The sequence below is a fragment of the Cynocephalus volans genome, chromosome 17 (assembly GCF_027409185.1).
Source record: "Cynocephalus volans isolate mCynVol1 chromosome 17, mCynVol1.pri, whole genome shotgun sequence".
NCBI lineage: Eukaryota > Metazoa > Chordata > Mammalia > Dermoptera > Cynocephalidae > Cynocephalus > Cynocephalus volans.
Genome location: NC_084476.1, coordinates 38489656 through 38505670, shown reverse-complemented (window position 1 = coordinate 38505670; position 16015 = coordinate 38489656). Strand labels below are relative to the sequence as shown.

Sequence of the window (16015 nt, the reverse complement as noted above, 5' to 3'; positions counted from 1 at the left end):
TCTGTGAAATGAATGAGTCCTTTTAGTCTCAGAGTCCCTGGAGTCTGAGAAGGAAGCAAGAAAAAAGCTTCTGTGAAGTCCTGAGGTTTATTTTAAGACGTATGCACATTTTCTGTTTTACTCATCAGTGTAAAAATAATGGCTTTGATCCAAGATGAAGATTAGCCATGATTATCTAATGGAATCCTGTACCTTCTCTCACACACTCAGACATGTCTGCATGTCGCTCAGGGATATTGGACACTAATTTGAGAATCTGGGGCCTAGAGGATTCTCTGCAATCCTTCCAGCCCCAGGTCAAGGTTAAACCTAGGATCTGTCGTTAATAAGCTAAGGGAACATGGTCCAGCTTCCATTTATACATGAGCTGTTTACCCATCTCATTTCTAAGATGCTTGCCCTGCTCACCTCCCAGGGATGCAGGCAGGTAAATGGGACAATTCGTGTCCAGGGGCTTTGTACTCTACACCAAGCTGCATGAAGTATCAGCTTCTCAGAGGCAGCCCTTGAAGTCCCTGGTAGCCCCTTCACTCAGGGGAGACCAGTGTGACTAGTCAATCCTGAGTTCTAGCAGAGCTTTCCCAGCAAGTGACCTCCAGGACAGGACAGGCTTCCTGCTAAATGGGGTGGGGATGGAGGGAGCTGCCATTTCCTCCTTGGGACCTCAGATGGTTGCTGTACCATCTTCCAGGCCAAGCCGGCCAGAGCCCAGGGCCATGCCGAGTCCTCCAAGGACAGGCCTGAGCTCTTCCCAGCATTCTCAGGAGCCTTGCCAGATGGGCTGGTGGAATTTCACCAGTGTCTCTCTGTCTGCTGTGTTCAGCTTTCCCAGCCCACTCTGACCCCAGATGAGCTCTGGTGAACTCAGAATACCTGGTAGGGGCTCTCAATCAAGGATCTCAAGTGCAGGCCACATGTGTCCATCCGGATCCTGATCTGATGTGTCCTCTAACCCTCCATGTTGCTGTGTAACAAGTGTGTTTCTCTTTCCTCCATTCAATTCAGTTCCACAAAAACCTTGACGAGGAGACATTGAGTACACTGTGCTCTCCAGGACCTCAGTCTAGAGCAGCACTGTCCAACAGAACTTTCTGTGGTGATGAAAATGTTCTATATCTGCATAGACCAATAGGGTGGCCATTAGCCAGTGGCTACTGAGCTCTTCAAATGTGGCTCATGCAACTGAGGAATTGAATTTTAAATTTTCTTTCATTTCAATTGTTTAGATTTAAAGAGCCACATGTGTCTAGCAGCTACTGTACTAGACAACCAGATCTAGTTGGAGAGACAGATATGGAGACAAGTGACCCAAATAAGGCAGAGGGACTGTGCTGGGTGTAGAGAGGGACATCCAAGGTGTCACTTGAGTGTGGAGTGGGGAGAGATCATTTCCTGGGGTCAAAGCCTCATGGGGAAGAGGAGTTTGCAATGGGTATTAAAGCACTAAGGAGGGCCGGCTCCGTGGCGCGCTCGGGAGAGTGCAGTGCTTGGGAGCGCAGCGGCGCTCCCGCCGCGGGTTTGGATCCTATGTAGGAATGGCCGGTGCGCTCACTGGCTGAGTGCGGTGCAGACGACACCAAGCCAAGGGTTGCGATCCCCTTACCGGTCACAAAAAGACAAAAAAAAAAAAAAAAAAAAAGCACTAAGGATATAATAAACAGGTATGAATGAATACAAGAAGGTAAGTTTATTCCACGTGCAGGCAGGAGAGCACTTGAGCTTTTTGGAGTAGACCTCTGACTGCACCAAGTACCATGTGCCAGACCACCAGAGGTTAACAGGCTGAGTAGGGAATAAGAGAGAAAAGGAAAGCAAGGACTAAACTGCAGTGCCCTGAGTGTCAGGCTGAGGAGAGGGGACTTTATCCTGCTGGGTTCTTGAGGGAATGAACTGAGGTCATGCAAGTTGGACAAGAGGCCGGACCTGGAACATAGCGAGCTCTCAGTAAATAGCAGCAGTTGTTGGCAGTGGGGAGCCACTGGAGGTGGTTTTGTGTTTCTATTTGCTTTCTGTGTCTACCTCTTTTTAATGAACCTTTTTTATTTTGAGATCACTGTAGATTAGTATGCAGTTGCAAGAAATAGTACAGAGAGATCCCTTGAACTCTTTACCCAATTTCTCTCAATGGGAACTGTAGTTTTGTATCACAACCAGAATAGTAACATTGATAGAGTTGAGGTACAGAACATTTCCATCACCACCAGGATCCCTCATGTTGCCCTATTATAGCCAAACTTACTGTCTCCTTCTCCCACCTCCTTAGCCCCAAGCAATCACTAAGTTGTTTTCCATTTTAATATTTCTGTTCTTTCAAGAATGTTATATAAATGAAACCATATACTATGTAGCCACTTTGGATTGGCTTTTCTTCCCGCTCTGGCATAATTCTCTGGAGACTCGTCCAGGTCATTGCATGCACTGATAGCTCCTTCTTTTTAACTGAGTAGTATTCCATGTGTGGACGTACAATAGTTAGTTTGACCACTCACCTGTTGAAAAACATCTGGGCTGTTATTTTGTAATTTCTGTTACAAATAAAGCTGCTGTAAACATTCACGTACAGGTTTCATGTAAACAGGTGTTTCTATTTCTCTGAGATAAATTGCTGTGTCATATGGTAGTTGCATGTTTAATTTTTTAAGAACCTGCCCAACTGTTGTCTGCAGTGACTGTGCCGTTTCCCACACCCACCAGTGACACGAGTGAACCACCTTCTCCGCATCCTTGCCAACATTTCAGTTGTCACTATTTTTTATTTTAGTGATTCTGATGGGTATGTAGTGCTATCTCATGGTGATTTTAGTTTACATTTCTGTAATAGTTAATGAAGTTGAATATCTCGTCATGAGATTATTTGCCATACGTACATCCTTTTCTGTGAAGTGTCTCTTTATATCTTTTCTAATTGGATTGGTGGTGGTTGTTGTTGGTACTGCTCAGTTTTTTTAATTGATGTATCGTTCACTTGGGACACAATTCATCCTTTTAAAGAATACAATTCAGTGGGTTTTAGTGCATTCACAAAGTTGTGTAACCATCACCATTACCTAATTCCAGAACATTTTCATTGATCAAAAAAGAAGCTCGGTGCACATAAGCTGTCATTCCCCATTCTCTCTTCCCCCAGCCCCTGGCAACCACTAACCTCCTTTCTATCTCTATAGATTTGCCTGTTCTGGGTATTTCATATAAATGGAATCATACAATAAGTGGCCTTTGTGTCTGGCTTCTTTTATTTAGCATAATGTTTTCTTTTTTATTTTATGTTATTTATTATACACACATGTGGGATACAACGGTGATTTTCAATAATTGTGTACCATGTGTGGATCAGTATAGTTAGCTTGTCCATCGTTACAGTATGCAATCATTCTTTGTGTCCATTGACCAATTCCTCTTTAGCCCCCTTCTCTCCCCACCTCCCCTCCCCTTTTCCACCTCTAGTTTTCTAAAAGTTCAGTGTATTACTGTGATTGTTGTTTGTTTCTTTCTTTCTCTCTTTATCAGTCGTTTGTTATGGATTCAGCTCCCAGTTATGAGTGAGAACATGTGGTATTTCTCTTTCTGTACCTGGGTTGTTTCACTTAGAATAATTTTCTCCAGGCTCATCCATGTTAGCATAATGTTTGCAAGGTTCATCCATGTAGCAGCAGATACCAGTACTGTGTTCCTTTTTATGGTGAATAATACTACACGTGCTGTATGGATCTACCACATTTTGTTTATCCATTCATCAGTTGATGGACATTTGGGTGGTTTGCACTTTTGGCTATCACGAATAATGCTGTTATGAGCATTCACGTGCAAGTTTTTGTGTGGACATACGTTTTCGTTTCTTTTCCAATTGCTGGGTCATTTAGTAACTCTATGTTTACCTTTTTGAAGAACTGCCCAACTTTTTCCAAAGCAGCTGCACCATTTTATATTCCCATCAGCGAAGTATGAGGGTTCCACTTTCTCCACATTTTTGCTAGCATTTGCTATTGTCTGTCTTTTTGATTATAGCCATTGTATGTGAAGTGGAATCTCATGGTTTTGATTTGCATTTTCTGAATTATGAATAATGAGCATCTCTTCATATACTCATTAGCAATTAGTATATCTTCTTTAGAGAAATGTCTATTCAAATCCTTTACCCATTTTTAATTGAGTTATTTGTGTTTTTACTGTTGAGTTCTAATAGTTCTTTATATATTCTGGATACTAATCTTTATTAGATATATAACTTAAAAGTTTTTCCCCATTCGCTCTGTTGTCTTTTGACTTTCTTGATACTGTCCTTTGAAGCACAAACGTTTTAAGTTCAATTTATCTATTTTTTTCTTTTGTTGTTTGTGCTTTAGGTGTCACGTCTAAAAACCATTCTCAAGGTCATGAAAAAAAATTTTTTTAATTTTTGTTAAATCAAAATTGATTATACATATTTTGGGGGTTCACCGTTGACATATTTTGATCAAATCAATATTACTAGCATATATATTGTTACAAATCATACTTATTCTTTATTCCCCTTGTCCAATCTCACCCCCTCCCGCTGTCCCACCCCCTCTCCCTTCTAATTACTCTAGATTTCTTTTCTCCTTCTGAAAGAATAATGGTTACTCTGTTTCTTTGTTGCCTAGATGATCTGTCCAATGCTAAGAGGTGTGATCAGGTCCCCCAATATTACTGTAGAGCAGATGCTTCTTCTGTCACTCTGGAATAGTCTTTGTGGAGAGAGACATCCTCTTCTTTATCTCTGCTGGTGACTCCTTGTGTCAATGTACTCCAGTGGCTGGCAAACCATCTGTGTGGTGGTTGTGGCGTCTAGCTGCTTTCGGGGCAGCTGTGGTTATTGTAGTGGCTGTGGTGGGCCACCCACATGGAGGTGATGTTTTTGGCATGCTCCTTGGTGCAGGCAGTGTGCCTGGTTGTGGGAGGGAAGTCCAGTCCCCTTCTCCATGCCTCAGGTCACCAGGCAGGCCCTGAGGCACTGGCATGGTATGCCTGGTTGTGTGAGGGGATCTGGTCCCCTTCTCCATGTCTCGGGTCCCTGGGTGGGCCCCAAGGTGCTGGGGGGGTGTGCCTGGCTGTGGGAGGGGCTCTGGTCCCCTTCTCCATGCCTTGGGTCACCAGGCAGGCCCTGAGGTGCTGGTGCGGTGTGCCTGGTTGTGGAAGGGGGGTCTGCTCCCCTTATCCATGCCTTGGGTCCCCAGCCAGGCCCTGAGGTGCTGGCATGGAATGCTAGGTTGTGGATGGGGGGTCTGCTCCCCTAATCCATGCCTCAGGTCCCCAGGTGGCCCCTAAGGTGCTGGTGGAGTGCCTGGTTGTGGGAGGGCGGTCTGGTCCCCTTCTCCATGCCTCTGGTCCCCAGGTGGGCCCTGAGGTGCTGGCATGGTGTGCCAGGTTGTGGGCAGGGGGTCTGGTCCCCAGATCCATGTCTTGGGTCCCCAAGTGGCCCCCAAGGTGCTGGTGGTGTGCCCGGTTGTGGGAGGGAGTTTCAGTTCCTAGCTCCATGCCTCGAGTCCCTGGGGAGGTCCTGAAGCACTAGAGTGGTATGCCTGGTTGTGGGAGGGGGTCCAGTCCCCTTCTCCATGCCTTGGGTCCCTGGGTGGGCCCTGTGGTGCTGGCGCAGCGTGCCAGGTTGTGGGAGGTGGGTCCAGTACCTGGCTCCAGGCCTCATGTCCCAGGATGGACTTGAGGTGCTGGTGGTGTCTCTGAACTGGAACTAATTTTTTTGTCCTTTGCTTTCTTCTAAAGTGGGGGAACTTCCTGTTGGGACCAGTACTTGAGCTGTGTGGTTTAGCTAAATTGCAGCTTTGCTGCTGCTTCCCTAGAGAATGCTTTTTGTGCAACACAGGTTATAATGGTTGACTTTATTTGTACTTCCGGCTCTCCAGAGACTTGGTGCACTTGGGTTGTGTAGTAACTCTGATCTGAGCCTGAGTCTTTTCATCAAACTGCACCCCATGCAATTCTATATTCCTGACCAGTCTCCTCTGAGTGGTCCTATGCTGATTGGGGGGCAGATCAGCTGTCCTTGCTGTGTCCTAATGTTCTCCTGGTGGGACTGTCCCACTGCCCATGCTGCAAACACTTCCCATGGATGGGCCGTACAGCAGTCCCTTGCGATGACTCACCAGCCTCTGAGTGGCTCCATTTTTTCAGTTGTTGTGGCTCTTTGCTCCTATATGGGTCCATGGGAACCCTATTAGTGGTCTTGCTGGCCTGGAGGCCACCAAGGCCCTCTTCTCCCCTGCTACCTCCAAGCAACTCCATCCGAAGAGCACAGCTGCAGCTTTTGCTGGCTCCTGCTTTGTGTGCTCAGCAGTTCCAGATTTAAAGCAGCTGTGGCACAGAATGGTCAGAGCAGTTTTTTCTTTCTCTCATCGTGGCTTCTCTCACCTTCATGAACTCCATAGGTCTCTCCTCCTCTTCCCCTGAGCTCTAGCAGCCCCAGCTTGGCTGTTGTTGCTTTTTTATGTGGTTGTAAATTGGTTGATTTCTGGGAGAGAGTGACACTAGGGACCATCTATTCTGCCATCTCGACCAGAAGCTCCAAGGTCATGAAAATTTTGAAGAATTTATTCTTCTAAGAATATTATAGTTTTAGCTCTTATATGTAGGTCTTTGTTCCATTTTGAGTTAATTTTTATGTATGGTGTGAGGTAAGGGTCTAAACTCATTCTTTTACATGAGGATATCCAGCTGTCTCAGCACCATTTCTTGAAAAGATCATTCTTTCCCTTGTTGAATTGTCTTGGTGCCCTGTTTGAAAAGAAGTTGTTCATAGATGTATGGGTTTATGTCTGGACTCTCGATTCTATTCCATTTATCTATATGTCTACCTTATGACAGTACCACCAAGTCTTAATTACCTTAGCTTTGTAATAATTTTGAAATCAGGAAACATGAGTCCTTCGACTTCATTCTTTTTCAAGATTGGTTTGGATATTCTGTGTCTCTTGCATTTTTATGTGAACTTTAAGATCAGCTTGTCCATTTCTGCAAAAAAAAAAAAAAAAAAGGCAGCTGGAATTGTGATAAGGATTGCATTGACTCTATAATAAATTTGGTAGTATTGCCACATTAACAGTAAGTTTTCTGGTCATAAATATGGGATCTTTTTACAATTATTTAGGTCTTCTTTAATGTCTTTCAATGCCGTTTTGTAGTTTTCAGTGTACAAGTCTTTACTTCTTTTGTTAAATTTATTCCTAAGTATTTTATTATTTTTGACATTATCATAAATGGAATTATTCTCTTAACTTCATTTTCAGATTGCTCATTGCTAGTGTATAGAAATACAACTTTTTAAAAATATTTATCTTATATCCTGTACTCTTGCTGAACTCATTGGTTAACACTAATTATGTGTCTCTGTGTGTGTGCGTATTCCTTAGGATTTTCTAGATACAACACCACGTCATGTGCAAATAGAGATAGTTTTACTTCCTCCTTTCCAGTCTGGATGCCTTTTTTTTCTCTTTTTCTTGCTTGATTCCCCTGGCTAGGACCTCCAATGCTGGTGAAAGCAAACACGTTTGTGTTGTTCCTAATCTTAGGGGTAAAGCTTTTAGTCTGTAACCACTAAATATAGTGTTATCTTTCTTTCTATGTCCTTTAAAACCTGTTTAAGATTACGTTTATTTTTTATTATTTTATTATACATGGTAACAGAAAATTCAAACAATACAATAAGCTATGCAGAAGAAAACAAATACTCCCCCAAATTCCACCAACATCAATATATTTCAAAGCCTTTTCTATGCATTATGTATGTGTGTGGAAAATATAGATAACTTTACATAAAAATGACCTGTTTTGTGACCAGGGTTATTTTCTCCATAGCATATTGTTTTGGGGCCATCTTCCCATGCCTGCAACCAAAGATTTACACAATCATTTTACAGCTACCCACATTCTATATCGTTAGGTTGGACTATAATTGATTTATAATTGATGAATGTTTGTTTCCCTTTTTCTCCCATTTTATAAACAAGACTGTGATGAACATTCTCATCATATCCTTCCCAACACTGTGTATTGTCAGATCTTTCTGTTTTTTGGTTTGTTTCATTGTTTTTTGTTTTAATCTTTGTCAGATGATCACTAGAGATTTTGGGACAGGGACCTAACACAATCAGAATGGGGCTTTCGAAAGCTAACTCTGGCATTTCCAACTTACTCTGTACCTTGGGAAAAGCCTGTTTCTTTTCTGGGCCTCAATTTCTTCATTTGTAAATTGAAAAGGTTATCCTAAATTACTGGTTATCAAACTTGGCTGCATGTTGGAATCACCTGGGGAGTTTTAAAAAACACAGCCATCAGAGTCCCACCCCTGGAGATTTTGATTTAATTAGTGTGGGATACAGCCTGGGCAGCAAGATTGTACAGATGATCTCCTTGGGACTAGAAGATTTGAAGGTCCTCCCTGCTCAGATATTCTTCTGTAGTGGAGCTCTTACTCGGACACCTGCTTAGAGGGAGGCTGTCATGGAGCAGTGGAAAGATCTGTTCTTGGCGGCCAGGGGACCTGGGTTTGAATCCCAGCTTATTTCGCTCCTATCTGACCCTTCGTCTTCTCTAAACTTCCATTTCCCTACTCTTGGAGAGGGACTGAAATCCTCACCCACCACCCAGTTTTCTGCATGTAGAGGTGGTTTAGGTATTGCACACATGGAGCGAATGGTGATTATTGTTCTTTTTTTGACCAAAGAGCCAGCCCCTGGGCAACAAAGTGGAAATGGAGATCGTGAACATGTTGGAAAAAAACACAACACTTCTCAAATTCGGCTACCACTTTACCCAGCAGGGGCCTCGGCTTCGGGCATCCAATGCAATGATGAACAACAACGACCTTGGTGAGTGGAAATAGACCACCTGCCCTGCCACCTGCCCGTCGTCCCCTCCACCTGTGCTGGGTGTGGCGGGGAAAATTCCACTGACGCTCTGTCCAAGGGTCTTCTTCTTAAGCCTAACTCCTGAGTTTCACGTTGATCGTGTCTTCCTTGTTTTCTGTGTCTGTGCCTGGTCCCCGTCCCTAGACTGAGGGCTCCCTGACTTCAGGAGCTGAGTCTGAGCCCCCTCCTCCCCGCAGCACAGCTCAGCACAGGCTGGGCCCAGAGCAGGTATCAGTGTGTTAGCAGAAGGAAGTAAACTTTGGGAGGGCCCAAGGCTCACCACGAGTCTTTTCCTCTTCTGAAGACCCTTCTCTGAACTCCAGACCATACAGTCTGGCTTTACCCCCTATTCCAAAGCTAACAACCAACGCTAATACCAAAACCCCAAGCCAAAGAGACTTCACATTGATTTTAAGGTAAAAGTTGACAATGTCCACTTCCTAGTAAAGTAAATGCAGGTTATATTAATTTAATCTCAGTTAAAGTCATAGTTGGATTTTTTTCTAAAAAGAAAAATAAAATGTCACGGTCTTTCTTGATGATGAGTCAATAAAATGAAAAGTTGGATCAGTCGTTAACTTACTACTAGATGCCAGTTGTTCACAGCTCTGTGTAGTTAGTTATTTTGTGTATTCCTGCTGGCTGCTAGAAAGAACTTGATGTGTACAATAAAGGGAGTATGACTGATGAGGCTACAGGAAAACAGGAGGGGAAAAAACAGACCTAGCAGTAGGTCTGTATTGTTAACATGATTGATCAGTATATTTAGCTCTGACTTTCCTAGAACGAAGGCAGGAAGAAAACAAACCAAAGTACATTACGTTACGGAAGAGAAGGGAGCATGACAAATTTGTTTTTTTATTTTTAAAAGCATCTTTCTGGGATTAAATTATGAAGTAAATATATGTTTGAAGGACATTGCCTTTGGTGAATTTTTCATCAAGTCAAACCTGCTCTACATATGGCTCTTTCTGGTTTCCAACCCTCAGTAAAATGCAAAGAGCCTAATACTAAAGCACAATCCAATGTTCAGGTATGTCGCTTCCTGTTGACTCATCTGAGGTGATGTTAGCACAGGAGTGGGGATGACTGTGTAGGTGTGTACGCAGCAGGCAGGTCTCACAGACCCACGTGCATAGGTAGCCACAGAGCTACGCACACTCACACTCACGCATGCCTTAGATGGAGTTACTCAATTCCATGAGCACTTATTAAAGTCTTATAAGGTACTGGGTATTGAAGATACCAGGTTCCTGCTGTTAAGGATATCATAGCCCAGGGGCTAGTCATACAGATGCCACTTTTCTAGAGCCTCAGGTCTAGAAAAGCCCATTTAAACAATGTGCCTGGCATCTTGGTTTATTAGAAGTACCTTTACTTGAAATAAAATAAGAACAAACACAAATAACTACATGACAGTTGTTGTATCACAGAGGTGACATGGCTAAACTGAATTATTGAAGAAGGCGGCAGTGGAACTCGGCTGGCCTAGCTGTGATCTGGCTGCAGAGCCAGCACTTAAAAGCCTCGATTGTTATCCTGATGTGCAATAATCTCACACTTTTTTCTACCAGTTTAGATTAAGCTTCTTATGTGTCCCTCAGTACGTATTAATGGGCTAACCAAGCTTTTGTGTTTCAATATCATGATGGTCTGGAGGTCTTTTTTCTGGGGGTAGTCCCAGACAACCAGAAGTCAGCAGTGCTTCAGAGGTGGCTAGCAGAATCTAGCAAGTGGACAAAAAGGCCTTTGAGAGTCTGAGATTCCAAACTTCAGGCCTGACTCCCATCACCAAGGACTTTCAGAGGCCATGGTAGGAATCTAGAATGCTAGAGCTGAAAGGGACTTGTAGCTCAGCCCTCCAATTCCCTTATAGAGAAACAGAAGCCTGGGGTGGGGATAGGGGTGGAGGTCTAGGCAGTGGCTCAGTCAGGTCACACTGGTGGTTAGTTACTGTAAGCATTTTTTGAGTGACTTTTGTGTGCCCAGGATTATCCCAGATAATATAAGGGGTAGCAGAAAGGGTAGTTCTCTGACTCAAGAAGCTTTACAAACTTTTAGGGGAAAAAAGACTCTAAGACATGCCTAAAAATTCTAGAATGCCTACAAACTCTATCCAAACAAAGTAAGGAAATGATTTATGAGGACAGAATCCAGTTAAGCAGTCTCCTGGCTCGGGGTGAGGCATTAGCCAGCCTTGAAAGGAAGAGAGAGGTTGATGGGGGAGGTCAGGAGGCATTCCTGCAGGGCTTCTAGGAAGTACTAGGAAAGAGGACTAGAGATGCAAAAGCAAGGTGGTGGGACCCAGGATACAGGATAGGAGAGGCAGAAAGACTTAAAAGGATTGGAAGAACTGTTGTAGGGTGTTAGACCTAGAAGGAAAGATAGGAAGGGAAGGGCATTCCGGGCAGAGGGGACACATGAGCAAAGGCAGACAGTTGGCAGTGTATGGGGTGTTCACAAGGAATGGGGCTAGGTAGGTGCTGGGAGGATTGATGGGGCCAAGGCCTTTAGTGCCAAGCTCAGAAATTTAGTGATGGGAGCAGGTGGGAAGTGGGAACCATGGCAGTTTCCTGGTCAGGGATGTCAGGTGACAAAAATGGGCCTCTGAGTTAGTTCAGGTAACTGTGAGCAGCTGCTCCCTTGGGGTTTCCCACAGGAGGAATTAAAGCAGAACCATCTCAGTGACTGCTGGCAATGTTCAGAGTGCTAGTTGGTGATGTAGGATTTCTTAGCTTTAAAATCAAATGTGTGCCCATCTGCTAATTTTCATAAGAGAAGCCCTTCTGATTCTGCTGGTGCATCAGCTTCCTCCTGCAAGAGAGAAACCCTGACTTTCTTTCCAACATGATATTTCATTCTGCTCTCAATGCTGCAATGAAGCAGACAGGCTTCCATGTTTTCCAGCTATATGTTTCTATGATAAGAGCCTCCTGCCGGCCTCCCCCAGCACTGTGGTGGTTAGCAGTAGCTGTGCTGCTGCAGCCCCAGGAGCAGAAGGGAGCAGGCCTCTCAGGTTTCCTTCTCACTCCAATCTGCCTCCGTGCTGGCTCTTGGCCCATGGCCCATGGCCGGGGCCTCTGTGGTGCTAGGGCCTTGCCTGCCTGCAAGGCAGGCGGGCTCCTTCTTGGCGGACATTCCATTCCCAAAGCCACCGACTCAGCCAGTGCCTCTGCAGACAGGTGGCCTTCATGGGACCCAGCCTGCCTGGTGCATCTTTGGTTCTTCCTACCGTGCCCTGAGTTCTTAATGCAGTCGTGTGTGTGAGTGCAGGGCGCCAGGGTGCGTGGGCTTTAGGGAAGAGCTGAGCTGCCAATCCCATCTCCCCATCTCCATTTTCCCACAGCAACACCTCGGATGACTCCTGTCTCCTCACTATTTATAGCTAAGAGCCAGGCTAAGTGTAGCACTAAATCTGCCACTGAAGCTCTCTCCACTTAACAAGATCTGAATTGTAGCCTCCGATTAAGACAGTTGGGTGGGGTGGGATGGGGTGTGGAGGGTGAAGAACAAGATTAGAAGCAAAAAAAAAAAAAAAAAATCCCTTCCTGGGACAGTCACTCTTTAACCTATTCTCAAGGAAGTCACTTCTAATAAGCACCCTAGACACAGCATACCCCAAATCAATTTTTTAATTTTATAGTAAGTTGACAATTTATAATTATTTTTATGAGGTACAAAGTGATGTTATAATTTATGGATACAATGTGGAATAATTAAATAAAGCTAGTTAACATATCTATTATGTCAAATATCATTTTTCGTGGTGAAAACATTTAAAATTTACTTTCTTAGCAATTTGATATGTATATACGCTGTTATTAACTATCTTCACCATGCTGTCCAATAGATCTAAAAAACCAAAAAGTATTCCTCCTGTGCAGTTGAGATTTTATACCTTTTAACCATCATCTACCCATTCCTCACCCCCACTTGCAGCCTCTGTAACCACCATTCTACTCTCCACTTCTATGAGTTCAATTGTTTTTGATTTCACAAGTGGGATCATGCAGTATTTGCCTTTCTGTGCCTGGCTTATTTCACTTAGTATAATGTCCTCCAATTCCATCCATGTCAAAGAAAATGATAGGATTTCCTTCTTTCTTAAGGCCGAATAGTATTTTATTGTGTATATATACCACATTTTCTTTATCCATTGATCTGTTGATGGACACTGGTTCATTCCATATCTTGGCTATTGAGAACAATGCTGCAATGAACATGGGAGTGCAGACACCTCTTTAACAAGTTGATTTCAAATCTTTTAGGTAAATGCTCAGCAGTGGAATTGCTGAATCCCCAAGTCAATTTCATCATATTCCCCCAAAACTATCTTAAGAAAGGGTGCTATTTTTCTCACTGCCATCCAAGCTAGAAACCTGGGCCTCTCCCCAGTTGCTGCTCCCACCACACTAGCCAGTCACCTCCTCGCCAATCCCAGTGTCCATGTTGAGCCCTCATCACAGTCACCTGGCCTCCTCCAACTCCTCCAGGGCAGGCACCTCACAGCAGCACTCATCCCAAAGCTTATCTTGCGTCTTGCTGCTCCTCTGCTTAGGACCCTTGGCTTCCAAGTCTCTTAATAACAGTAGCTGATACCTGGCACTTACTATGTGGCAGACCCTGCTCTGAACACTTCTCATCTCACTCATGTAATCCTCCCCACAGCCAGGTGAGACAGGTACTACTACTCTCTCCACTTTACAATAAGGAAGCAGAGTTCTGGAAGAGTAGGTAAGGTTACCCTCAGTCAGAGGGCACAGCTGGGATTTGAACAGTCTAACTCCAGAGCCTGTGCTCTCCATCTCAAAACACGGCCCATCAAGAGGTCCTCTCCTGATGAGGTCCTGGCAGACCCCACTCCTGACACCCCCTGACAATTCATCTTCCTGCTATGTTAGTACCACCCATTTCGGGTAGCTTGAATGCCCCCAAGTGACCCAGGAAAAGCTTGCCTTCAGAGGGCCATTACTCCTAATGCCCCCTGCCTTTCCTATCCTTCACCCTTCCATTGTTTAAGATTTAGCTGACCCATTCCCTATCCATCCTGGGAACATCTAACCACTTCATTCATTATACCTTCCATACCCCATAGAGATCCGCCAGGTATCTGTAATATTTTATCAAACATTGTATATCTTGGTCCTCTGTTATGCTGTATGTTTATATCTGATTCTGTGCTTGGCCCATAATAGCACTCAGTAAATGCTGTGGAATATTTAAGTGAGTAGAAAGTGCTTCCCAAAGACATGATGGAGGTGTTCAAGCTTGGCAAGAAGTGGTAGAGAAAGTTCGAGCAGCAGATGGAGGCTGGTCCAGATGACATGAGATCCCTTCTGGCTCTGACAATAAAAAAGTCCTTGACTGTTGCAGTGACAAGCAACAAGGAGTTTAAAGAAAGTAAAAGTCAGACTGAATTGAAGGAGGATATTGGGAGACCTGGCTTCTACTCCCAGTCTGTCACTTATTCACCATAACTTGGGGCAAGCTACTTCCCCTCTCATGGCCTCAATTTCCTTCATCATTAAAATGAAAAAAAAAAAAAAAAAAACCTGAGTAAATGGGTGCCTTCCCGTCTGCCCATATAGGCACTGTAAAAGCCAGCACTAAGGGAGCTGTGCACACAGATCCAGGCAGTGTCCACACTGAGGGCAAGGAATGGGAATAAATAATCATGGGGTCCCTTTCTGTACCCTCAATCATGGGCTAGGGACATGGGTTTCAGTCCTGGCTCTATTTCTCGGCGACTATGGCTCTCTTTTCTTCTCCAGGGAAAAAGGGCTAACCCTCCCTGTGAGAATCAGATGAGGTATGGACATGTAAACCGTACTACATAGACTACATAGGCCAAATTGTACTGCAGGAGGCCCTGGACTGAGGCTCAAGATGAGCCACAAGCCTTGGTTCTGTCTGGTACTAGCTTTAAGCAAAAAACGTACCCTCCCTGCCGTACCTTCCTCATCCATAAAATAGGAATGGTAACATGAACATTCCAGAAGCATTAGAGGGGCTCCAATGAGGTGTGGCGTGTGAAAGAGGTGTAATGAGGACTGCCCTGCTGGACATGCTTGCACAGCTAACACGGAGATGCTTAAAGTGAGGTCCATGTAAACTCTGTGGTCACTTTGGGCAAATCTCTTCTGGTTTTTGAGTTTTGGCTTTTGTTCTCCCATATCAACCCCCAAGCTGTGGATGTTCTGATCATCTCTAGGAATCGTGTTGGACATACTGTCTTCTGTCCAGGAAGAGTGCTCACTCTGATTTACATTAATTATCCTTTTGACCTGAGGTAAGATGGGATGAGGTGGGTAGGGGCTCAGGCACAACCTGAACTCTAGGCCTCAAACTGGGCAAACTGTGTGCTCCTGAGAGCTTCCCCCAGCTTCCAGCCACAACTTGAATAATACGCCCCGTATGGGTCTGCTTTATATGCCCGGCGTCATGCACAAGCTGATTCGGTTCTTGTGGCAGTTCGTATGCATCTGTCTGGTGGCTGCAGGTCTACCATCTCAGCACTGCAAGACATCGTAGACACTTTTTTTCCCTCAGCACTAGCTTCCTGTCTCTGTTACATCAGCAGGCCCCTTGACTGGCACCTACTGGTTCTACAGACTTCTTTATCTTTCTTGTGGTTGATCTAGCTTGCTGCTTGGCATTCATCTGCAGGCACAGTAATTCATTTCAAAATACTCTCCCTTGTTACAACAAAGGGACACCTCTCCTGCTGCTCCCCCATCCCCAGTCATCCTCTGAGCTGATGTCTCCAGCCTGCAACCTCCTGCCTTGGGCTTTCCTCTTTATGGCATTTAACTACTTTGTCATGTGAACAGTGTTGAGTCTTGCCTGGAAAATGTTGAGGTTAAACATAGGGGACGCAGATACTGCAGGGTAATCTTCAGGGTGTAAACTGTTGTTTACATAGACAGGAAGCAGTCCAGGAGCCCAGAAAGAACTGGAGGAACTGTTTCCACCAGGTGAAGATACTAGTCTCATAACTAACTGACAACTCTGAACTGGCCCCAACTGTGGGGCCTCTGTAGGCAAAGGAAAAAGTTGAGTTGAGCCAAGTGGGACTGCGGTCAACCACTTAGAGGAAATTTAAGAATGAATCTGTGCTGCCCCAGACCCTCATC

At 44.5% G+C, this 16015-nt stretch overlaps 1 protein-coding gene across 1 annotated transcript in view; it reads left to right on the top strand.

Annotated features, from left to right (window-relative positions):
• Positions 1–16015, top strand: part of TMOD1 (tropomodulin 1) — an 81338-nt gene that overhangs the window by 63522 nt on the left and 1801 nt on the right. Inside the window, exon 9 of the mRNA XM_063081559.1 lies at positions 8699–8843. Within this exon, the coding sequence (XP_062937629.1) occupies positions 8699–8843 (145 nt within the window). The remainder of the gene's footprint in view (positions 1–8698; positions 8844–16015) is intronic.